The 25,791-nt window shown below is 39.8% G+C and overlaps 1 protein-coding gene across 5 annotated transcripts in view; it reads right to left on the bottom strand.

Annotated features, from left to right (window-relative positions):
- Positions 1 to 25,791, bottom strand: part of PPP4R1 (protein phosphatase 4 regulatory subunit 1) — a 77,826-nt gene that overhangs the window by 30,452 nt on the left and 21,583 nt on the right. For 3 of the 5 annotated variants that reach the window (XM_068395957.1, XM_068395958.1, XM_068395959.1), the window contains 4 exons: positions 19,622 to 19,728; positions 3,668 to 3,810; positions 2,056 to 2,202; positions 356 to 463 (listed from right to left, as the gene is read on the bottom strand). In XM_068395957.1, the coding sequence (XP_068252058.1) occupies positions 356 to 463; positions 2,056 to 2,202; positions 3,668 to 3,810; positions 19,622 to 19,728 (505 nt within the window). Of the gene's footprint in view, positions 1 to 355; positions 464 to 2,055; positions 2,203 to 3,667; positions 3,811 to 5,029; positions 5,112 to 19,621; positions 19,729 to 21,311; positions 21,352 to 25,791 lie in introns of those variants that run through there. The other 2 variants (XM_068395961.1, XM_068395962.1) reach the window with 2 other exon arrangements.

Below are 25,791 nucleotides of genomic sequence, written 5' to 3'. Positions count from 1 at the left end.
AGTACTGGTTTATTTCATCTTAATGAGCATCTTTAATTCCGTCTATGCACAGAGATATGAGCTCAGGTGGCTGATGCTATATCAGTTACAGCTGGTTCACATTTTCATGGCCACCTACACAATCACAAGGACAAGCAGATTCTTTCTTTGTTTCTGATAATGAAGGTAGGGACTCAGGAAAAAACTCAGTATCAAATATAAAATCTGTGGAAATACGAGCTACAAAAGAAACCCCATAGCTTTCACTTATACATGTCACAGATGAGATCTAGCAGGAAAGTTCCAAGAAATGCAAGTTCCAAGTTGATGACACTCCTTTCAAAGATAATCCAGACCAGATGCTGATAATTCATACCTTACGAACATGAAACATTCTGCAGTCACAGCACATCTCGCAAAACCTAGGAAGAACAAGTCTTTCCGTGATGTCCTTTCCCACCATGGAGGCCATTTTGCACATTATCTAATGGCAAGACAGACACTAATCAGGGATGCTTGCACAACATGCAAATCCGTGTCAGTTAAGCAGAGGCTTTTTGCATTTATTTCTCATTCTGATGCATATAATTTTATTGAAAATTGAGAACAACATTGAAAAAAAAAAAATCCTTATTTTGAATTGAAAAGGTTTGGCCGCTTCTGCAAAAAGCGGGGTTTTTTTTCTTTTTACCCTCCCCCTGTCATGATGCAACACAGCTGCAGAAGACATTGGTCTTTCACCAAACTACACTGAATTCCTAACTAATGGAAACAACTGAACTCTCAGAAATTACTCTCATATCTTACCAAACAGACTTACAAAAATAAAAGTACCACACTTTCACTATTCCAATACTTAGTAAGTATATGTATTTTACAATTAAGAGAAAATTATTGATAATTAATATGCTTAACTTCTGTATAATTTAAAAATTAATTACATCACTCCATATTGTACATATGCAACTCCCAAACATAAAATTACTGAAAAGAAAGTACCAAAGAAAGTGACAGCTTTTCCCTCTAACCGCTCTTTCATTCTGATTTTTACTAAAACTTTTTTAAAAAGAAGGTAATCTAAAAGAATTTTGTGTTTAACTTTCCTAATTACCTCAGTAGAACTATTTAAATTAATAGTTCTATAATAATAAATTATTATTTTTCTAACCTCTAGGGGGTCAGTGAGCTACAGAAACGTTTGTTAAGTTTCAATGTCTTCAAAACAATAAGATGGGTAAAACAATTCTGCTTTAAATTTTATTCCCTTATGTATTTGTAAGCTTCTTCAAGAAAGTACTAAAAATTTGGTGCCAAATGCAATAGTGCCCAGCCTGCTTATTGTTTATGAGTTCAGCCACATTATGAAAATAAAATATTAAATGAGGTCTCTCTCAAGCAAAACAAAAAAAAAAATTTTAAAAAATTAAAAATCATCCAGCAAAAAGCATAAACATAAATTGCAAAAATTCAAGGGAAACATAAGGGCATACAGCTTCTCCCATTTCTCCTTTATAAATTAACTTATTAATTTGCTTACTATTTTAATTCGACAGAATAGTTTTTAATTATTAAGGCTGTGTCTACTGCAAAAAAGAAACCCACCAACCAACCATGAGTTAATCAACTCAGATGCTTATTATTTTGTCCAATAAAACAAAATTAATAATGAGACTGGACATACAGCAAAGACCAACAGAATTCAAGCGTTAAAGATTTTCCACTGATGGAAATTTTCCACATATGCAATTTAAACTTCCAAAAAAACCAAACAAACCTGAAAAAAACCTAAAAAGTCAACAATAGCAGATGCTTTAGGAGTCAATAAAATTAATCCCCCATGCTGTCTTGTCCAGCTGGGTTTTTATTTACTTTATATATAAGCTATTGAATTTAAATCTAACCTTGACTTGAGTGTAACACAGCATGGAAAAAGTTACAGATTAGTTATGGATAGCAATATAATTTTTTCTCTTTAATACCACATGGATGTGCATCTTCAAAACACACTACCATCACTGCAACACCAAGTGTTCAAGCAAACTTTATACTGTGTGATTTGGTCTTGCTGTTACTTACAGCCACGGCTTCCGTCTTCACATCGTCATTGCTGTCTGGAGCTGTCAGATCTATCAGAACAGGGCATACTTTGGTCTCCACATCGTATCTCTCTATGAGTTCTTGCTCCAGCAGAACTAACAATGCTGCCTGGCTTGTTTTTCTTACCTATCATAAAAAGACCAAAATTGAACCAAGGAATTTGAAGACAGTTTTTTGGTTTTTTGTTTAAATATGTGTCCTGTATTTTGGAAGCTGTACCTATACACTGCCACACACCTATACCAACTGCATTCGGCGAGAGGACAAGTGCTCCAAAACCACTTTTGCAAACACTTAATTTTTGTAAAAACCTGTGTTTGAACTCAAGAACACCTGCATATTATAAACTAAGGCAATGCTATTATAAAAGTGTCCACCTACACACTTCCCAAAAAACAGGACAGCAATGTCAAAAAAAGTAGCCATGGAAGTAGCTCATGCAAGAAAAGGAGCACAACTAATTGGGAGTAACAAAGTTCTAAGGAACGTGAATTTTATTAAACAAATCCGCTTTTTCTGAGATTAACAAGTCTGTCTGACAACGAATAACTGCGTTTATTTCCAATGTATTTTAAATTCTGAGAGACAATTTTGCTTAGTTCCATCTAACAAAAAAAGACTGTACAAAAATAAGATAACCATTAATAATTGACTTTGTATCTGGCTAACCCCTGCGTCTCAAAAAGTAAGTTCATTAGAAGAGAAAACATTACATAAAACAGGAGACTATATACTGCAATGAAGCAATTCTGAAAACGCCTTCAAGATCTTTGTTTCAGAGCAAACCAGCTAAATGAACTATCAAGTATCAACAGAGGTTAAGACTACAAACAGAATCACTGATCTGCTAGCAAGAGAATATCAAGCAGAAGTATGGTGGTTGTATTATAGATGAATTAGCAAACCAACTATTAAGAAAAATAGGCTTTGGTACCTATTTTTAATTGTGGAAAATCTGGAAAGGGCAAGAAAAAAAGTGACAAACTCAGAGACCTAAAATGCTTAAAATAAGGTAACACCTAGTATTAGTCTAATCTGAAATGATGTGGAGAAGGCTAGAGAAAGCTTTAGACAAGTTAATTCATACATGCAGAGAAACAAACCACACAAATTCAATCCAAAAGCTTTATTGAAAGCTTTTAACTTTAAAGTTCCAAAAAACAAACAAACCTGAAAAAAACCTAAAAAACTAAACATTTTTAAATGTTTTTAAAAACTAAAAACATTTAACCTTCAACTGGTTATGAAGGTACATAATGGTGTTAAAAAATTGAATTATACCAAGGAGTCAGTTTTTCATAACTACTGTTCCTTTTTGCCAGAATTTAAATTATGTAAGCATGACTGTTTGATTTTGTCCATAAGAATACAACACCAGATAAAAGGCCCCGAATCAGAACAGATCACGTTAGACGAAAAAGTGTTGGAAATTTTCTTTCGTTAAAGTTCAGAGTGCCATGTATTTCATGTCATTCAAAACCTTTTTATCCCGAAATACTACACACTTGTATGATGCTAAATCATTTAAATTGAAAAATCTCACACCAAATATATTCAACTACCTAATAAACTATTTGTAAAAGACACTTACCTGGTTATTCTGGTCTGCGAGGTATCGTACCACAATAGGCAGTAAGTATTTGGAAAAAGCATATGGGATTGAAGGTCTGTTTTCTTGACAGAACATAGCAATATGAGGCACCTGTTCCATCAGTTCTGCCCGCACTGTTGGCTCTGTCAGGGTCAAAATAGAACCAGAAAAGGCACAATAAATGTTTACAAGCATACTGCCAGATACCAACAAAATAAGCCTTTTACAGTCCTGCACACACAAACTATGTTCTCAAGTGTTCATGTCAAACTTCATTTTGACAAGCACCATCTTTTTGCAAAACCAGGTACAACTACACTCTGTACTGCTAAACTACTAAAAAGACAGGCCCCACATTCTGAGTAAAAAACCAAGACGTGTAAGAGAGCAAGCCACCAAATATTATGAGTATTAGAATCTGTCTGAACTCCCTACAAGCATCACCTACCTCCAAGAAACCTGCTAAGCAGAAAGTCAACCCAACACTGGTACCACTATGAGAAGAAATGAACTGAGGGGTGCTCCTGGCCACAGCCTCTCATGAGGGAAAGATCCCACTGAGAAGGACAACCAGCCACAACCACCAACACTCTTTTTCATTCTTTGCTTTTTAAGGCTACTGATATTTTTGTTAGATGGAAAAGGTCCTTCATCTTTCCAGTTGCTTCTGTTAAACCTCTCAGGTATCTTTTTCATCAAAGTTGGTGGCTATTTAAAAAAAATATTTAATTCACTTTTTAATTCAGAAAACAGTGCACTGCTTGAATGAATCCTAATCCCCACAGAACAAACACATCTATTTGGGGGGATGAAAGGAGAAACAAGAAAAGAAATGCAAGTGTGGATTAAATCCCAACTATTAAAAAACTAACTTCAATTTAAGAAGTAGGTCATTATCACAAGCCTGATAGTCCACTTGTCCACAGGAAAAAAAATAATTTCAGACCTAAATACTAAGTATTTCTGTCTTTTCAGAATTTGCTGACATTTGTAGTTACTATTACAGAACTGGTTATCTATAAAAACACAAAATAAAAACTCATCAATTACTCTCAAGTTACAGTAATTCGATTTACAATATTTAAATAATAAGATGCATACTGTTAAGAGGATAAGCACACCTTACTAAATTTTGACATATGAATTGTTCAGGTAAAACTTAATGGTATGACCAAAGCCATCTTCCTTGGAATACTTGGAATTAACATGATACATTAAAAATACAACCTTTTTCTAGATAGAAGCATGTAACTTGCATTTGTATTTACAATTGCCAATGCATGCAGCACTTGGCTTTCTTAAACACTGGTTACAAGTGACAGCTTAGGCCTGAATTAAACAAAACAAAGATAAAGCAAGTACCATGCTGCGTGCAGTCTCTTCTTCACTGAGGACAATGAGAACAGAACAGCTCATAGCACACAAAGCAATCAAATGCCTGAGGGCTCCATTTCTTTGGCTATAGACTTAAATTACTTCTCCTATAGAAAAATGTACCAAAATACTCTGTAAAGTTTATGAATTACTGACAAAATTTCAAAATACAAAATGAAATCCTAGATAAATCAATACTGAATAGATTTGCTGTTCATGACATGAAAGAAAAAAAGTCTTCCAATCTGCTCTGTTTCTCTTCCCAAGATATTAACAGGAACACCCAGGACAAAAGCCTTTTTATTTAAACTTCAGATACTCTGAAAAAACATGCACAGGTTGAACTCAGTAAGCAATACACACATCCTGAAGTTTGTATTGAAGAAGTCATATCCTGAAGAAAATTACTCAAACTATGTGCAAGTTTTAGCAGGCTTGAATTAACGAAAATAAACAGATAACAAAAGGCTAAATTCTAGTTTGGTGAATACTATGTTTGTAGCACTAAACATGACAGTTGACCAAAATAAGCACCCGTAAACAGGACAAACATAATAGTTAATGAGATCATTAATTCTGAAAGCTAAATTCTACATACCATATTAATGAGAGGAAAGGAAATACTACTTCTTGCAGTTTTTCTAAAAAACATAGTCAGAGAATAAAAAGTTAGCATCCTCAGCCTAAGTTTCTAATTTCAGTGTAACTTTCTATTCGCAGCTTGCAGCACCTCCTACTATTAAAGTTGCCTCATACTTCCTATCATACTAACTCACCTTTTGCTTCCTTATAAAAATTTGCCAGAGCAGTCCTTAGAACACAAGATAGCATAAGCTGCAATTCTTCACTTGGGTGAGGTTGCCTCAGGAAAACAAAAAAAAAAAAAAACACCCACAACCAACCAAAGCAGATCAGCTGTTTTCAAGACTAAAATTGGCAAAACCATCTATTTTCTTCCTACATCAAATTCTGGTCCTCTTATCTAACAAGGCCTAGCTTCTTCACTTGTGGAAGAGGGGCTTGAAATGTGCCAGAGAACAGAATCCTTTTACATCTCAACATATTTTTTCCACCTGTGTGAAAACCTGCCCAAAGGTGGCTGAGCTAAGAGGCCTTGAAAACACTTGCACCTGCCTAGTAGCCAACAGAGAGCGCAGCAACTACAAACTGAAGAGTCCTTCCTTGCTGCTCACATTTTGAGATGGACAAAGCCATCATCACTGCAGACAGACTGTACACAGCCCCTCTCCCGAGAGCAACTCTTTTGAAAAGGCTGCAGATGGGAAACAGAGCAGAATGAGGAACCATCAGGCTGGGTAAGGAGGGATGGAGGGCTGAGAGGTGAGTCACAAGGAGATAAAACTAGTGACTACAGGGGAGGGAGACTGAAACTTGCTGGACAAGAAATTGGAACCAGGGCCCACTGCCAGCACTGGAGTGACTCGCTCCCACCTTTCCCATAAGGCTGCTATTTCAAAACATGCCCAGGACATGGTCTAAGGGTACAAGAGGCTTGTGTCACAACACTTATCACTAGGATCTCATTTTCCCTTCTTAGGACCCCTGCCTCACTCCTTGCAGCAGATGACAGATGTGGGGAGAGCAGACGGGAGGGGGACACAGAAAGAGAAATTTGGCTGAGGCTGCATGTTTGGCAGCAGTGCTTCTTAAATTGTTTCTAAATTTGCTTCAAGCAGTTCCCATCCTGCCAAATCCAAAACTTGCTGCTGGCCTTTCCATTATACCAATGCAACTCTTTGTGCAGCCAGACTACAAATAGTATCAAAGAACTGATCTGGCTGACGCAGCTTTTGCCCCACCACAGCAGCGTGATAAAACAGCAAGAACTGGCACGTAGATTTGTCGCCCTGTGCAATCACACATCTCCCTCAAGAAATAGCACAACTCTCTGATGATAAAAGCTAGCAAGTGATGGTAAGAGGGCGCAGGAACTGATTACTGTGATATTACCATCAACACAGAGTGAAAGAAGTGAAATGCTGAGAAACCTGATTCATTCCTTTGCCTAGCATGAAGCTGTGTGTCACGGTTTAAAGCTGGGCCAGCTATTAAACCTGTGGCAGACGCTCTCTGTTAACCCTCCCCCCCCCACCCTAAGGGAAAGGGAAAAGGGAGAGAGACTTATGGGTTGGAAAGTTAAAAGTTTTAATAAACTATAATAATGAAAAAGAGTATAATAATAATAATAGAAATAATCAAATATATACAAATATATACAAAACCAAGATCGAGAGCTTGGAAATCCTCCTCAGGCAGAGTTGCTCCCCCAGCACAGGCAGAGGGGAAAATGCAGTAGCTCCCCTGCCATCACACCTGCAGGCTTTTAACTGGAGAATTGGCAAAGCTGGTACCAATCAGTGGGAGACAGGAGGGCCCCACCTCCAGGAGGCAGTGGGTTAGTGATAAATAGGAAAGTGAGAAGGACGTGTATGGGATGGAATACCTCGTTGGTCAATCTTGGGTCACCTGCCCTGTCTGCTCCTCCCTGCAGGTTCAACCCCCCTTCGGCTCTTCACTTGTAAGCAGTGAGGAATTTAGCAGTGACCTTGGTTTCTCTAAGACTAATTGGCCTAGTTTGGGCCAAACCAGGACATTCCACCCCTTATTCCATACCATTCACGTCATACTCAGATCACCACTACCTTTTCATTTTCAAATATATATACACATATCACTAGTTTATGATTCATCTTTATACAAAAAGTTCATTAAGTTCATTTAGTTCAGGTTTGTGGGTTTCCATCTGGCTAGCAGTCTCTCAGGGCAGGAGAGATGGTATGAGTTTTGTCATGGTTCATGCCCACGGGTTGCAGGTTCAAAATGTCAGTCTCGAGGAGGTTACTGGACGCCACTTGCGGCTAGCTCCGGTCTCATCACCACTGTCTTAACCTGAAAGACACTTATGCAGTAACAACATACAGTTCAGAATTAAGTAGTCTCACCCAGAATCAGATCACCTTCAGGGACACATCGGACTTCACTATCTTGCAACATCACCCACCAAGTACATCCAGGTCCCTGAGCAAAAGCAATCCCACGAATGGGTTTACCTTTGCCCGTTGCAGGAAGAACCCAAACAGTTTTTCCCAACAGATTCCTTTCATGCCCCACAGGGACTTTATCTCCTTCTGCTGTATGTAGAAGGTCTGACTGAGCAGGGCCAGCTCGACTGATAGATCCCCTGGTGTTAACTAACCAGGTAGCTTGTGCCAGATGCTTATCCCAGTTTTTAAAGGTTCCACCCCCCATTGCTTTCAGGGTAGTTTTTAACAGCCCATTATACCATTCAATTTTCCCAGAGGCTGGTGCATGATAGGGGATGTGATATACCCATTCGATGCCATGCTCTTTGGCCCAGTTGTCTATGAGACTGTTTTTGAAATGAGTACCATTGTCCAACTCAATTCTCTCTGGCGTGCCGTGTCGCCACAAGATTTGCTTTTCAAGGCCCAGAATAGTGTTCCGGGCAGTGGCATGGGGCACAGCGTATGTTTCCAACCATCCGGTGGTCGCCTCCACCATGGTAAGCACATAGCGTTTACCCTGGCGGGTTTGAGGGAGTGTGATATAGTCAATTTGCCAGGCCTCCCCATATTTATATTTCAACCACCGCCCCCCATACCACAAAGGTTTTAACCTTTTGGCTTGCTTAATTGCGGCGCATGTTTCACAATCATGGATAACCTGTGCAATAGAGTCCATGGTTAAGTCCACCCCTCGGTCACGAGCCCATCTGTATGTTGCATCTCTCCCTTGATGACCTGAAGTGTCATGAGCCCACCGAGCTAAAAATAGTTCACCTTTATGTTCCCAGTCCAAATCTATTTGGAACACTTTAGCAGCCTGATCCGCTTGTTGGTTGTTTCGATGTGCCAGGCCATCGAATCCACACAGTCCAATAAACTCTGTTGTCCCTCTCCTCCACCTGGCTGGAGGCAGGGCCCCCCTAATTAAGAAATGGATTCGTACTGCTCACAGGGACTGGACCTTCATTTCTCCTATTCACACTTGGGAAAAAGGGATTTGAGGCCCATCTACCCTGACTGGGGTCCTGCTCACTGGTAACTGGAGCAGCCATCCTCCTAGACAAATTCTCTCTGGTATTTCTTTTAGCTTGCAACTCATGTACTCGTGCCTGTAGGGTACTGGTAGGTTGTCCATGCCATCTGCTCATGTCCTCCCCATAATCACGCAGGGCAAACCACAGGATACCTTGTGATGTGTTCCGTTTCCTTTGAGCTGGTCCTGTATGAGAGCGTTTTCTCCTAACAGCTGCAACGCGGGCCTGTGTAGGTAGAGAGTCAAGTTTATTCTCAATCCTGGACAGTTTGTCTGACAGTTCTTTAAATGAGTCCTTGTTCTCCTTAGTCAGTTTTTCCACAGCCGAGATGCGTGCCTGCAGTGGGGAAGAAATACTATCTTCATACTGTCGCATACAGTTAGCCATTTTACCCACACTAGGTCGTGCCATAGCATCTTCTCCCCATACTAATATTGACAATGTATGGGTATATGTCGGTGGAGCATTCTTCACAACCTTCCGGAACATGGATCGGTTGCATTCCACTTCATCAGGATCTACAACTTCCCGTGGGTGTCTATAAATAATCTCTTGCACCGCTAGTTCTCTAAGGTAGTTAATACCTTTTTCTATAGTGGTCCATTTGCTTAGGTGACTCATAACATCATCTTTATAGGGATACCTGCTCTTTACAGCTGACAAGAGTTGCCTCCAGAGACTGATAGTGTTTGACTTTCTTGCGAGCGCCTTATCAATACCACCATCTCTGGACAGGGATCCCAACTGTCTGGCTTCTCTGCCATCTAATTGCATGCTGTCTGCCCCATTATCCCAGCATCGGAGCAACCAGGTAATAATAGGCTCACCGTCATAACGGCTGAAGTCTTTCCTTATATTTCTCAGGTCCTTCAGGGATAAGGAGTGGTAGGTTATCTCTACGTCCGAGTCCTCCTCTTGTGATAGTTCTGCTTTAGAAGGACCTTTCTTCTGTGATGGGTCTGCTTTAAAAGGACGATTGAGGAAACCCCCATCTGTGTCAGGCCCTAACTCTGCCTGAGAAGGGCCCTCACCTGGGTCATATGATGGCTCTGTCTTAGAAGGCTCTGAGTCATCATCCTTCTCTTCACGAGCTGATTTCTTTTGGTATTTCTTCCTGGTTACAGGAGCAATTGGTACAGATTCGATAGATGCTGGGGTCTGAGTAGATGCAGTGGCTGTCGTGGGAGTGCTGAGAGTCTGAGTAGCTGCAGTGGCCATCTTGGGGGGTGTAGCAGCTGTGGTGCAGGCTGCAGAGGTTTCAGTGGGTTTAGTGGCTGTAGCGGCAGTACACACTGTAGGATCTGAGGTGGCTGCATAACACCTACAACTGTCCCTGCACCGGTATTTAATCTTATCCCACATCAGAAACACATTCAGGACAACCAAAAATAAAAACATGCCACCTGGACAGCACCATCCTAATTTCGCAAAATCTAGTGGAATCAGCTTAGCAGAAAAGGAGAAGGTACTATTTCCCGAAGTAAAACTGGAAGTGTAATCATTAACAGAATCAGCTAAAGGACGCCTGGAGCGTGCAGATGAAGTCGCTGCTACTGATTCGCGATTAAAGCTGCCCATCATTGTGTCACAGAGATAAGAAATCGGAATAGGAACTGCCCAGTTTATCACAGCATAAATCAGTATCAAACCCCATACCAAAACAATACATTTCGACCAGCGCCCACTGCTAAACTGCATGTAAACATTCATAAGAAGCAAACAATAACACAGTGCCCACGGCAGGTAAGGCATCATTGCAATACTCAATTGTGAAAGAAACTCTATAAAAAGACAAGATAACACAGAATTCAAAAATGACATCACCATCTTCACTATCTGTTTTAATTTCCAACCCCTCTCTCAGCTGAGCTCTCCGGGTCTCCTCCCACCACAGCCAGGATTCAACTTATCAGAGCAACCTGTTGGAGCTTCTCTCGAGCCCCACGTTGGGCACCAATAAATCTGTCACGGTTTAAAGCTGGGCCAGCTATTAACCTGGTAGCAGATGCTCTCTGTTAACCCTCTCCCCCCCCACCCTAAGGGAAAGGGAAAAGGGAGAGAGACTTATGGGTTGGAAAGTTAAAACAGTTTTAATAAACTATAATAATGAAAAAGAGTATAATAATAATAGAAATAATCAAATATATACAAATATATACAAAACCAAGATCGAGAGCTTGGAAATCCTCCTCAGGCAGAGTTGCTCCCCCAGCACAGGCAGAGGGGAAAATCCAGTAGCTCCCCCTGCCATCACACCTGCAGGCTTTTAACTGGAGAATTGGCAAAGCTGGTACCAATCAGTGGGAGACAGGAGGGCCCCTCCCTCCTGGGCCCCACCTCCAGGAGGCAGTGGGTTAGTGATAAATAGGAAAGTGAGAAGGACGTGTATGGGATGGAATACCTCGTTGGTCAATCTTGGGTCACCTGCCCTGTCTGCTCCTCCCTGCAGGTGCGACCCCCCTTCGGCTCTTCACTTGTAAGCAGTGAGGAATTTAGCAGTGACCTTGGTTTCTCTAAGACTAATTGGCCTGGTTTGGGCCAAACCAGGACACTGTGCAAAATGCTCAAGCAAAACTCTTCAGAGAGTAATGGCACACTACTCATTTGATTGCAGTCCAAACTCTGTGTCTTCACTGCTGAAGAAATACCACCACTGCAATCGAAGCCAACAAGAGCTCTGTATTAAGCTTATCAAGAGATATATATATATATAAAGCTTCAGACACTAGGAACTCAAAATGAGCAGACTCTTTTGGTTTTGATACCTCTACAGTTTGCCCACCCACTGGTAAAGTAATGGACACATTCCCTTTCCCCAAATTTACTAGGTTTGCTGTGAAATTGAATTAATAAATTTCTTTATGAAGCATTCCAGTAAGAGAGCAATGAGTACCGAAAACTTAAGATCCTTCTTTCTTCAGAATAGGGTTCATCTATTATGCAGCACTTAAGAGAGTGGCCACATCGCCCGACAATATTGAAGAACTGCTCATGTAAAGTGAGCCCCCTCCTTCCTGAGCTACCAAGCAAGCTCTAGCTTTGTGAGGATCACAGACAGATGAGATGATGCGATTAAAGATTTGAAAAATTCATGCTCAGGAATGAATTAGATCTGTAAAGTCAGCTTAGTTCTCACATTCCCTAACTTTTAAGTACATGGCTCTGCGATCTTAGTAAGGTCAATTAAAACCACAAACAAACCAGCACTCTGTATGTAACTGGCTGTGTAATGCAACACTGTAATTCACTATCAAAAAGGCATTTGTGCTGTTCTGGGGAATTACTGCTGCTATGCAAGAACCTGAACCTTAAGCTTACCAATTTAGATAAGAGCTTGGTTTTTCCAAATGCTGAAGCATATGTTTCAGTGTATACTGAATAAAGCCTAATCTTGCAGTCTCATGGGGTTACAGTAGAACTTTTTTTTGCATTATGTTTCCTAAAGACCCAAGCAACAATGCCAAAAATTTCCACTAAAGACACAGCACTTCTCATTCCCTTCATCCATTCCTCAGCTTTGTCTTTAGCTTAGACGGGTGGCAGCTCCAAATGCAAATTCCAGCAGGCTTCAATACATGACAGTGTCTGCCATTTCAGTTTAAACGTTTCTGTTGTTTATAACCAAATTTATGGCTTGGTCATCAACACTGTGAACTGAGCATGGCCATATCAGTTAAAATTATTACACGCAGCTTCTTAAAGCATAAGCTCATCCAGCTGGCGAATGCATCTGTATTATATATATTTTTTTGCACTGTACAATACAGTCAGGACAAGGCTTTCACACAGTATAAACAAAATCTGAGTGGAGAATTTTGCTTCACATCAATACTAAGAATTTCTATTTTAGGCACTCTGGAAAATCACTGTGTACAATTAGGTTCTCCATAACATTTGCTTGGAACAGTATTTTTCCGATTGGCAGAGGAAGTACTTTTAAATGCTGCTCTTCTCAAACTACCTCCTGAAGGTACAAGTCTATGCCTTAAAGTAGCAGGCTACTAGAAAAAAAGCTGCAACTTGTCAAAACAAAAAAAAAATTGAAAAGAAATATTAATACAACAAATTAGATCTTAGAAACAGTTATACATGTTTTTCTCATTCATTAGCACTTTATTTCATTCTGTCGGGTCTTGTGTGTACTCTAGATACAGAACCATACTGAACTGAGTTTTAGAAATCAAGCAAAACTAAAAGAATGACAGAAGAAAGTGAAAACAGACTTCCATTTCTTCTGTTTGTGAAATAACTTTGAACAGAAGTTCCCAGAATAAAATGACACAGTTCTACCTCTCTCAATTTCCAGACCACATGAAACCAGCAATATATTCCAACCAACATCTCCAGAACCTGCGCAGACTTTGATCTGCGCACACCAATCTTCAGTTTTAGCTGTTTCACAAATCACCATTTAAATCTACATCCCAAACTGACTCCAAAAATCACAGAAGTAATTAACTGTTCCTTCCCCATCCATGAAAAAAAAACCATTTTAATTTCCCCTACAATTTGACACTACCTCTCATGTAAGCAAAGTGCCAACATACTCATCTAGCTACTCCTAGCACATACACTTAGCTTTCCTTTATAAATGTGTAATGTATATTTCATCCCTGCTTAGGCTTCAGTTCATTCTGTATTCCACTTCAGCTCTAAGGAAGTAAAGCACTACAGTTAGCTGCATACTGGAAATTAAAAGGGGATTACTGCAGAGCTGCGCAGTATAATACCAACTAATTGCTCCAGAACAGTTATTTGTAAATGAAGTAATTATTCCAGAGCCAGCTCACAACTAGATTTATTTCACAACAGCTTATTCACCAACAACGTACTGTATTTAGAAGAAATACTGCAAAGCTTTCGTTATCCCAAAATGACCATTCTGGAAGACAAGCAGCAGTCAATTTTCCCTACATTTGTGAGGGGCTGTAAGGTTTTCACATTGTAAAAGTGTATATGAAGAACAACTACCGGTCATGTTAACACTGCTTTAACTGACGATTTTGATGAATGTTTTAAGAACACCTGAGTATCAGTAATATTAGTGTTTGTTCTTATTAAGGGTTGTGAGTAAGAAGTAAAGGTAAGTGCATAGCTTTGCATTTACACTTTCATTCTTTTAAAAAAAAATATTTTGGTGAAAGGCAAATGAAAATATTGATTTATATGTGCTAGAGAGAAACAAGCAGCACAGAAAACACCTTCATGCCCTTCCCCCTGTATAAATCCCCATTTCTGTATTCAGCCTGAATATAAGGTCCACAGCATACTAAGATGCCAACCTGCCAACGACATGGCAATAGTACTGGATTTGTACACGTCTATTCTCAAACTGAATCTCATTTCCATAATCAAACACAAAGTTTAAATAAACTCTACAGTTTATCAATTCAAACTTTATCTATCCCCTTCTTTCCCAAATATAACTTTCCCTTCCCCTCCTTGTTCCTTCTAGCGTCATCCATATTTTCCCTTTTGATTTCTCTCATTTCCCATTTCATCTGTCCCTCCAACTTTCCTACCTTTTTTGAAGACAAAAGAAAATCTAGACAAGTGAAAATACACTGTAACCAGAGCTCATCCCTTTTAGCTTAGGAGTCCATTGGAAAGACTGATGCATCTGACATGTCTGCTGCTTCAGCAGGCAGGTTCTTTTCTCTTACTAACCAGAAATGGACTTCATTACTGACTGGCAGAACAAGGAGTGAAATACAGACTAATGAGAGCATGTAAAGTCACCATTAATCATCCATCAGAAGCACGGAGAGACAAAAGAGGATCACATCAAGCAAAGGAAAAAATTCTTAGTGTAGCAGATGGGAGAAGAGGTATGGAAAAATCCAGAAACACGAAGATACAGGAGGGGAGAAAAAACAGGTGGAGCTATTGACAGCTGGGAGAGGCAAATATTAGCATTCCCATTAATATTGCTTACATATGAAGATTTTGTTAAACAAAATGCTCTAATATGTGGTATTCAACCGGTATTGTTGGCATCTCTCACTATACTAACAGCAGTAATTGAAATGGTCTTACAAACATAGGCTAAGCACACTATTAAGCAATTAAGGTTGTGAGGCCATCCACATTAAGCCTGATCATACAGTTTCAAAACTTGATGACCAATTAGTCTAATAATTGTTTTTTAAAATCAGTTTGTTTGCTAATTGCATTCACAAGGAGAAAAAGAATTCTAGTTGGTTATAGTCAAGCAAATAAGCACAAGTCCTCCAGGCACTTTCTTTTTCCCTGTCATTTCTTTGGAAAGATACCTATGTGCATCTATTTCATAGTATGCTAAAATACCACATGTATTTTAGAAATGAAGATACAGACTCTCCCTCTAAAAGAACCCTCAGAAAATAAGATTTAAAGCTTCTAGCGCCCAGTTTTGCAAGCACACTGAGAAAAATGCCAATGCTGCAATAATTCAGCTAACATTCAAAGCCAGATGTGTGCACAGTGATGAAGCCTTATATCAGATAAGCCATTCACAAGCTGGTACCAAAAAAAAAAAGTTTGACTAATACTAATTTAATCAAGTGAAAAAGACAGACATGAGTGCGTTGTTCAAGCTCACATAAGTCTGGCAGCTAGTCTACATTTGAGAATGAAGGCGGCTCAGCTGTTTAACACAAAGATAAGCACTTTATCACTAACAAGTGTTTATGGAGGATAAATTAACAGTTGCCAAGCACTGAGCTTCTATGCTAAGCTGCTGCTTGGCTTCTGTAGGTTCAAAGACACCATAAAAACATCTAAGTGGGAAGCCATACCCAACACCCCTAAAGAAACAGAGAAATTAAAATGATTCAACAGCAGATTCAAAAGCAATACAAGGTAGCACCTTTCTTACCACAGCTGTAACTATTCCAGGGAACTCACTACCAAAGACAGTAGGGAAGTCCAGAGTTCGGAAGGACTAAAAAATACCCAAACCCCACAGCAAAATCACAGACTTAGCAGTAACACTCAACTACAGCAATGAAGACAAACACTGAAGAAAATAAGCCTTCCAAACAACTGAGATTTGGAGAAAAAGTTTCTTTGGCAAGTAAGGGGGTTGGAGGTGGCAGATTATTCCCCAGCTGCCACTGATGGGTCTCCTCCATTGGAACAGCTATTCTATGCTTTCATTTACACACAGCAGGACATGATACCAGGGGACAGCAATTCCTGTGTTCTGGCAGCAGCTCATTTCCAGTATCGTCTGAAATGGATATTTTTTTCCCAGTAGGAACATACTAGTGATCTTAAGGCAGCAAAATCACATGTAACCTGCAACTAATTAATTACAAAGAGTCCAAACTGCTCTGTCAGGAGAATACCCACTTTATATCATTTGTATGTGCAGTTACACAATGGTAGGTAGAACTCTCCTTCACAAAATACATTTCACTACAACTCCACCTGCAACCTGCACACTGGCTGTTGACAGAGAGATGTTAAAACATCACTTAGCATTCTTTACGTATAGGTAATACTTAATTCTTCCTCCCTCCCAAAGAAAGTTTCATAAATTATTGATATTGGTAAGAAACTACTCAAAGAGTCCAAATGAGTTTCCACCAAAAGCTATTTCTTTGACAATTTTTTGGCCACAATTTTTTTAAAAATAGTTTTAGAGCTGATATTCGCCTTTGCCATGATGCCTCAAAAAATTTCAGTCATGGCTAGCCAGTTGGTATGGCAAGATCTGTGTCAGTCATACCAAACCATAATCTCACAATTTTTTGTGCCTTCCATCCTACAATCATATTTGGACCCAGGTCTTTTTCTAGTAAAGATTAATTTTTATTTCTAATTAATGCAGTGTTTAGCACAACAGAGATGACATTTAGCTTCTTAAAGTGTTAGCACAATACATGAAGAATAACAGTAATTATTGTTTGGAAATTCTCTTGCTCTCAAACACAGAAATGACTGTCTCATAGCCCCAGTTTATTAAAAAAAAACCAAACAAAAAAAAAACAAAACCCACACCACAACACCCCACCCCCCCAAAAAAAAACAAATCAACCAAACAAAACAAAAAAAAACACCAAAACAAACCCAAGAAAACATAAACATGTTTCTTTTTCAAGCAAAGATCATGTCTGAAAAATATCAGCCCAACCATAGGACTTCTGAAGTTGCAAGGTATTAACAGGACAGAGGACTGCTTAGGCAACTTCTAGGCAGTAGGTGTTTCTCACTCACTGCTGTACCCATATTTTAGCTAATGGCAGCAGTAGCACAAAGAGAGCACGGACACTGTGTAACCCAGGTATGTTCTTCAATTCAAACCAAATTACACTAACTGCTGCCAAAAAAAGAAAACTACCTCACTTTCTGTGTCTTCATTTGACAAGAGAAGACAAATACCTCCAAATGTTAAAAAACAGGCATAAGACTAGTGAGTATCACCTATTAGAAATGAGGAGTCCTGTACGTAGTTTAGTTTGACTTCCCAACAGTGTGTTTTTATTTTTGTTTATTTATGCATTTAAACATGAAGGCTTGACTCCAGGATGGCTCTAACCAATCAAGTCAAAACGCACAGATACTTTTATAATGTTTTCTTATTCCAAATTCAGTTGGTTTTTTTGTTTTACAGAACAAGTTGGAAAAAAATAACAGAAATGGAAAAAAGCCTCAGGTAAGAGAAAAATGAAAAACAAGTCTAGTAATAGCAACCTAAACAAAACAAAACAAAAAAACCCCAAAAAAACACTGTGCTGCAGTTTGAATAATAGTCAAGCACATATATAAAGATGACACAAAGCAGATCTAGTTCCCTAATGAATTTTCACATGGTTTAAGACACAAGGATATTCTAATTACCTGTCTTACAGAAACATGCTAAGTCCAATACCGCAACTGCTCAAGGCACGAAACTCAGTTAAGTTTGCAGAAATTTAATCTGTGGGGCAGCTGCAGAATCCAGTGCTACTGGTTCAGCAGATCTGAGAACTTCTACAACGCAGGAAAAGCCTGAAATGCTGCTTTTACTGACGCTGGGAAAATATCAACCCTGACTAAAAATGTACTCCACCCTTGTTAAAAGAAACAAATTGATTTGAGCTCAATTCTTGGCTTCCATTACATTTCTACCTAAACAAACTTCAATTTGACACACTTAGTTGGTCACCAATGAAAAGCCTAAGGCTATAAAGTTACCGCACAAGGCCTTTTTTCCCCTGGACACATCTGCCCTATTTTCCAAACTTGAAATGAAGCTTCAGAAAGTTTCTGATGGTCAAAACTGTTAACATGATCACATAAACCAGCACTCGTTTATATATAAGTATATACTCGTTTCAGAAGCAGAGCTTTGCTAGGAAAGCACTCTAGAAACAGTAGCACGCCACTGTTCTCAATTAGAGACACATTTAATGTTAAATGAATAGTGACTTTTTTTTCCTCTGAAAGAAGCCTTGGAGAGGTACTCAATACAATTATGTAACGCTGACAACAGGCTATTTTTCCTGGCTAAACAAGGACATTCCCTCAGAAAAATAAAACGTGCATTTTAATGAAGACAGTAATGACATAATAACAGAAATGAGCGGAAGACCTTTCTACCCTTGGAAAGCATTATGTTCTGCAGTTCCGGAAGAAGGAAGAAAAACTAACAGACATAGAACAGAAGAAACATTTTCTTCTTGTGTAAGATTTAACACAAGTTTCTCTCCATAGCACTCCTACAACGACAAAAGAATGACCTTCAGATCTTCTCTGATGTCTTGCCTCAAAGACTTCCTTCTTCCTTCTGGTGCTTTAACTGTATCAGCTATGTTGAAATCAAGCCCTTAATTCTTTCTAGAGCATCTTCAACCTGGGATTTTGTTGCAGCTCTCTCCACGCCATTTTTCCCTTCAGACACTCCCCCACCGCTTTTTAAGCACTCCTTTTCTTTCACATTTGTTTTTCATTATTCTCCTGCTTTTGCCTTTTATTCCAAACACCCAGCAGTCTCAATATATTCACGGGCAAAAGCCCCTCTATATCTACAAAGTCCTTCTACCCATTACTTATTATCTGCATCTCGCTTACCAATTCCTACTTCCTCTCCTACCTTCACAACTGGTTGCTCAAAAGGGACCAGGGTAACAACTTCAGCATTCAAATTCTGTCAAAACTAGTGGGAGTTTTGCACAGATGTTTTGCAAGATTCTTTTCAAGGCAAGAAATTAATCGTTATCTACAAATCTAAAATAATCATGTAGATCTGCTGAGTACCCAAAGTACATAATAAAAGTTATTCAAAAATGTACTGATGGAAAGCAGTAATCCTACATTTTGAAGGGACTTAATTCTGTCGAGGGAAATAGTAAGGAAAAAAGTCACCTTTGGGGTGATGATTTAGCAAAACGAAATTTTACAGTATTTTACTGTATTTGCAGAAGCCTATTTTGAATATTGAAGATGAGAAAGAACATATTGGTCCTGTGCTGAACACAGGTTCAGCAATTCTAACTTTCCCTCGTTAACCCAGTAAAATGTTTAATGCTACCTACCTGAATCATCAGCTAATCTGCTGATTCTCTCCAACACAGCAATACAATCTCTCTCATCATCACTGACTTCCTTCAAAGTGTCCAGCAAACTTCGAGCCACCATTTGCCTAGTTTACAAGAAAAATTAAAAATTAGCATTATTTGTGTCCAGAAATACAGCCAAACCAAAAAGTTGTGCAATCATACAAGTTTCTTAAACCAAACAGTAAAATTTTAAATAGATTCACTTTTAACTCAGTAAATGTAGTTAGCCCTGCTTTGGGAATTCTTTATTCTGATACCTGGCATAATCCTAAAGAACTGTTAACTTTAAATGCAACATTAAAAGTATCCCTTTGGTTTAAAAGGATAAGGCAAACAAGCCACAAAGATAAAAAATAGTAATCATCTGCCACGTGGGCAAACAGGAGCTGAATGTCAGGAAGTCAGTGTCACCCTTCCACCTTCACCGCTGAATTCCCTAACTTGTTCCATCCAAAGCAAGACACCAGCACTATCGTCAGAACAGTTTTAAGCAGAATTAGGAACTTATTTCACAAACAAAAGCATGAACACTCAAGCTAAAGATTTTCATACCGATGGTGAAGTTTAGAAGCTAAACCTCATTCAAACACTATATAGAGCAATGGGTATATACTGTGAAAATAAAATGTACTAGCCCATGTGTGCCTGGGACATACCTTAAGCAAAGTAGAAAATAAAACAGTAAGAAAATATGAAATAAATCAGAACCACCTCAGTTACTACTTCTAATGCATGAGAAATTTCTCTAAGGGTTAACTTGTCAGTGTCAAGATACATTCAAACGTGGGGTTTTGTCCTCAAGGGTTCTGGTGCAGTCTATGTTACAAAGTCATACCAGTCAGTTACTTAGAGAGCCCTAAACATTAAGTTTTTAAACAATGCAGCGAGCAATGTATGGCAATCAACCTTTCCCCTCAACAACAGTCTGCAGTGGCATATGGCTGTCTCTAACACTTTTTTCTGCCCTTTTGGACAACATGGGTTGAACATGAGTTCAGAGAGCTAGCAGGATTATCCCAACAAGCAGGATTATCCCAGCAGTGGAATGGACCAAGTAACAGTGTCAAACACGCTGCTAGCTCTTGTACTGCCCTGGAGCAATTTATCAAAATGCTGAAGCAGCAAGGGTCAAGTGCCAGATATTTCCAGAACTGACTGATGGAAACACTGTTAGGATGTAGCCTCGCCTGTTAACAAACAGCAGTGCTGTAGACAGGAGCAGAAGCATAGCTAAACTTGATCACGTTCACTACAAATGGTGAATGCGAGCGATGGTCACAAACTGGTAAGAAACAGATGGTTGTATTCCTAGTGTACGGGGGAAGATTGAGAACTTTACAGTTCCATGCAGTTAGAGAAATGCAGTAGATTTTCATGAATTCCCAAAGCTAAGCAGACATTTCCATTTTCTCAAACTGAAAATCAATAATTTAAATGTTTCACATTGGCCACTTGTGAAACTATCTTAAGCTAAACTGTTTTGACATACAGATGAGCAAAATCCTCTAAAAAACAAACTGCAAAAAACTGTTAGCCTTTAACAAATTTCCTCTCCCTCACTCAGCTTGGTAAAAGTGAAACATCTCTCAGCAGAGAACTTGGTATGCAGTTCGAAGTTCAGCTATCAAAATCCTAATGAGGGAAACAGACTACATGACACACTAACCTAGAAGCAGAGTTGACTTGGTCTTTTAAAGAGCTGGACACCTCTGAAAAGAGAAGAGGAACAGATGAAGCACATTTCATAAACCAGCCTGCCTGGATGCATGTCTCTCCTACATATTAAATGTAATCTTGGAAAATGAGAGACAAGTCAACTGACCCACTGAGCTGGTCTCAGCAGGTAAGGAACCACAATAAACAGCACTACATCCCATCTGGCTCCTGGGGAATATGGAACGGACCCCTACTATGCTGGAAGTTTTGAGAAGACTCATCTCCTCATAGAGCTTTGTTAGCAGTATCCTGAACTGTGGTGGCTGGATCACACAGTAAGTCTTTGCTAATTCCTGTGAGTTGGACAGAGGGCTATGCAGAAGTAGCTATCCTGTAAGCTGAAGGCCACAAACCTTCTGCTCAAGAGGAGGAGATGAAAACACAAATCCTAATCAGAAGTAGATATGACTTATTTATTAAATCCACTCAAAGCTAAGAAGGGACATTCAACTTTTTCCTTGGACTAAAGGTAGAAGATGGCCCCCACCTGCATCCAGGTGGTATTTTCCTCTTTGGCTTGTAAAAGAATCAATGCATCTACTTTTACATTCAGCAGATTCTGGTAAAAAGCATTACAACAAAAGCCAACAGGGCAAGCTAAGCTCACTTTAGAAAACCTAACTGGGTAGGCAGCCAGTAATGACAGGGTAATCTCTTAAATCCATCCATCCAGAGTTCTGGAAGATGACGTCCACTCACATCCTCAAAACATTACGGGCTCTGACCTAGTTCTGCCACTATCCCCAACAATCTGCCAAAATTATTCTTGAGCCTCCAAGGCACAAATACAGGACACAGAGCTAAACCTACCTCGCATTCACCGCAGGCTGAGAGCTAGCACGTAGGCAACTAATGCGGAATGACTTGAGCCCTGCAAGCTCACACTTTAACACGCTCCGCTTACTGGAGAGTAAAGAGAAAGCAAGGGTCCCTGATGCCCTGTCTAGCAGTCTGATCTTCCTTCTCATGCAAGCATTGATGGTCTAGCTACAAAGAGCCTGCAACAGAGGACTGCAATAAGCTATCACTGCATAGCAGCATAACATAAGGCAAGCAGTAACTTGCCCAGCAACTTGCCAGGTGAGCACCAGGTGAGCATTTGTGAAATTGTAACAGAGCTCTGAAGGATGACCTCTCTGGTCTAGACAAAAACAAAACAACAAAAATAGGCAGACATGCTTCATGCTCAACAGGCAAGGAGATACCTCCTGTGACAGGGAAAAAGAGGAGGAGCAGGTTTCCTCTAAGGATAATGACAACATGTCTCCATAAACTGCATTTGAACAGGGAATCGGACTCCTCCAAGTACCTATGTGACAGAAATGACTCCACCAACATTAATGATGACCATATAAGTGATTTCAATGGCACACCTTCCGTTACTATACATTACTCTTGGTTATCAGGGCACAATTTGGGACTAGGATTAATGGTTTCTCGCCACTTCCTGCCTGCCACTGGCTTGGGTTTGTGCAGCGTTTACCTCTAATGAGATACCAAGCTCCACTAAGAACTTCTACCTTTACACATACTCAGTGCCAACAGAGCTGTCTTCATTGCAACAGCTAATAGAATTGCATCTTCTTGCCCATTCAGTCAGATCTAGTACCCGATTCCTGCAGGTCCAAAGAGACTTTCAATAGCTGCTGTGGCAGCTGAAGCTTCAAATCAATAACCCTACAGCTGTGAACTCTCAAAGAAAATTATCTATTCACCATACGTGTCTTTGGTACACAACTGCCACCTAAGCAGCAATGCATCTATTTATCCATTAAATAGCTTACAGGCCAAAGAAAAGGCAGAGAACAAAGGCTGGAACGTAGCATGCAGTACAAGTGCTTCAGCTATTATGTGCAGAAATGAAGGATAATTAGCAAAGTTCAAGTTTTCATGCACGTGGAGAGCTTGTCCAATGGTAGAAAAACCAATCATTAGGGTATCTTGTAGGCACGCTTCACTGCAATTAGCAGTGGGATAAAATAGGGATAGATTACAAACACCCTGCCTTTCTGTCCACAGGCAAGGGGACAGATATTTTGAAGATGTAATTAGGATTTGTGATGATATACTCCAACAAAAGTTATAAGTATCTTTCCTTGGCTCATTCAAACTCCTTTTATACACTCCTTTGACCTTATCTGGAATCAATACGCGGAGTTCTAAGTGGTATAATTACTGTGTATCAATCACCATCATTAGCCCTTTAATAAATTTCTACTATAGAATTTAAATGAGTTCATCTGCACACGGAGTGCATTTAGCTAGTAAGCATACGTTAAAATAAAATAAGAAGATAAAGGAAAGAAGATAATTTTTTCTTTGCCCATTTTTGCAGAACTTCTAAATGAAGATTTGATGTCATTTCATGTTTAAGTGAATATTGGTAGTAGTAACTTTGCTTGGCACTGTTTTCCCAAAAAAATCTCAGAAGATATTCTGAATAAATTCCCAATTTGAAAATCAACATCTTACAGAATCATAGAATCACTTCTGTTGGAAAAGACCTTTAAGATCATCAAGTCCAACTGTTAACCTAGCACTGCCAAGTCCACCACAAAACCCTGTCCCGAAGCACCACATCTACACACCTTTTAAGCACCTCCAGGGATGGTGACTCCACCACTTCCCTGGACAGCCTGTTCCAATGTTTGATAACCCTTTCAGTAAAGAAATTTTTCCTGATATCCAATCGAAACCTCCCCTGGTGCAACTTCAGACCATTGCATCTCGTCCTATCACTTGTTACCTGGAAGAAGAGACTAACACCTGCCTTGCTACAACTTCCTTTCATGTACTTGTACATAGCAGTAAGGTCTCCCCTCAGCCTCCTTTTCTCCAGACTAAACCCCAGTTCCCTCAGCTGCTCCTCACAGCACTTGTGCTCTAGACGCTTCACCAGCTTCATTGCCCTTCTTTGGACTTGCTCCAGCAGCTCAATGTCTTTCTTGTAGTGAGGGGCCCAAAACTGCACACCGTATTTGAGGTTTAGCCTCACCAGTGCTGAGTACAGGGGGACAATCACTTCCCTAGTCCTGCTGGCCACACTATTTCTGATACAAGCCAGGATGCTGTTGGCCTTCTTGGCCACCTGGGCACACTGCTGGCTCATATTCAGCCAGCCATCGATCAACATCCCCAGGTCCTTTTCTGACAGGCAGCTTTCCAGCCACTCTGCCCCAAGCCTGTAGCGGTGCATGGAGTTGTTGTGATCAAAGTGCAGCACCCAACACTTGGCCTTGTTGAACCTCATACAACTGGCCTCAGCCCATCGATCCAGCCTGTCTAGATCCCTCTGCAGAGCCTTCCTGTCCCCAAGCAGATCAACACTCCCACCCAACTTGGTGTTGTCTGCAAACTTACTGAGGGTGCATTTGATCCCCTCGTCCAGATCACTGATAAAGACATTAAAGAGAACTGGCCCCAGTACTGAGCCCTGGGGAACACCACTTGTGACCGGCCGCCAATTGGATTTAACTCCATTCACCACAACTCTTCAGGCTCAGCCAGTTTTTTACCCAGTGAAGTGTACGCCCATCCAAGTCATGAGCAGCCAGTTTCTCCAGGAGAATGTGGGAAACTGTGTCAAACCGTTTTCACTGTGGGAAACGGTGTCAAAGGCTTTAACTAAAGTTTAGGTAGACAACATCCACAGTCTTTCCCTCATCCTGTAAGCGGGTCACCTTGTCATAGAAGGAGATCAGATTAGTCAAGCAGGACCTGCCTTTCATCTTTGTACCCTTCTTAAGAAGAAAGGCTAAATACACAGAGGTACATTCAGTATTAAGTAATTAAGACTTCTCTTAGTGCTTTGAGAAAATTCTGTCCTTTCATAGTTCAGCTTATATAATTTTAATGTACACTTACAAGGTAAACTTTCTCAATCTATATTGTGAAAGTTAAACTTAAGTAATTTATTTAGTACATAGGTATCTGCAAATCTGTGCGCAAAAAATGAGTTTTGAGGTTTGTTTCATTTTTACTACATTTTATTCTTTGACGTATAGTGTGCTCAGAAAGACTGAACATTAAAACAGAGGAAAGGAGAGTCAGAGATGAGGAAAAATAACCTAGTTTATCCTAAAATGATGAGAAGTGTCCTAGTTGGAACGAATGCCACTATAGTTTCACCTGCATGGCTTTGGTATGAGTTTGGCATTTCCTTATTGTCAGTACTCGACAAATACCCCAAAAAGAGAAAGTTTACACTGGGCTAGGCTGCACAGACAGAAAAAAAGTAAGTGGGGAGAAAAAACCTGCAGCTGTGGATAACCAAATTCTCATTTCACTCATTGGTTATAATCTGATCATACCTAAATGAAAATAAGGCAAGGTAATTTCTCACACTTTAGGAAGTTCTTGATAGGATTCTCAACACACGTCTTAGAGAGGTTTTTGATATATATTACAGCACAGAGGGATGAAAACAGCAT

The sequence above is a fragment of the Nyctibius grandis genome, chromosome 3 (assembly GCF_013368605.1).
Source record: "Nyctibius grandis isolate bNycGra1 chromosome 3, bNycGra1.pri, whole genome shotgun sequence".
NCBI lineage: Eukaryota > Metazoa > Chordata > Aves > Nyctibiiformes > Nyctibiidae > Nyctibius > Nyctibius grandis.
This window is presented reverse-complemented; position numbering and strand designations above follow the sequence as displayed.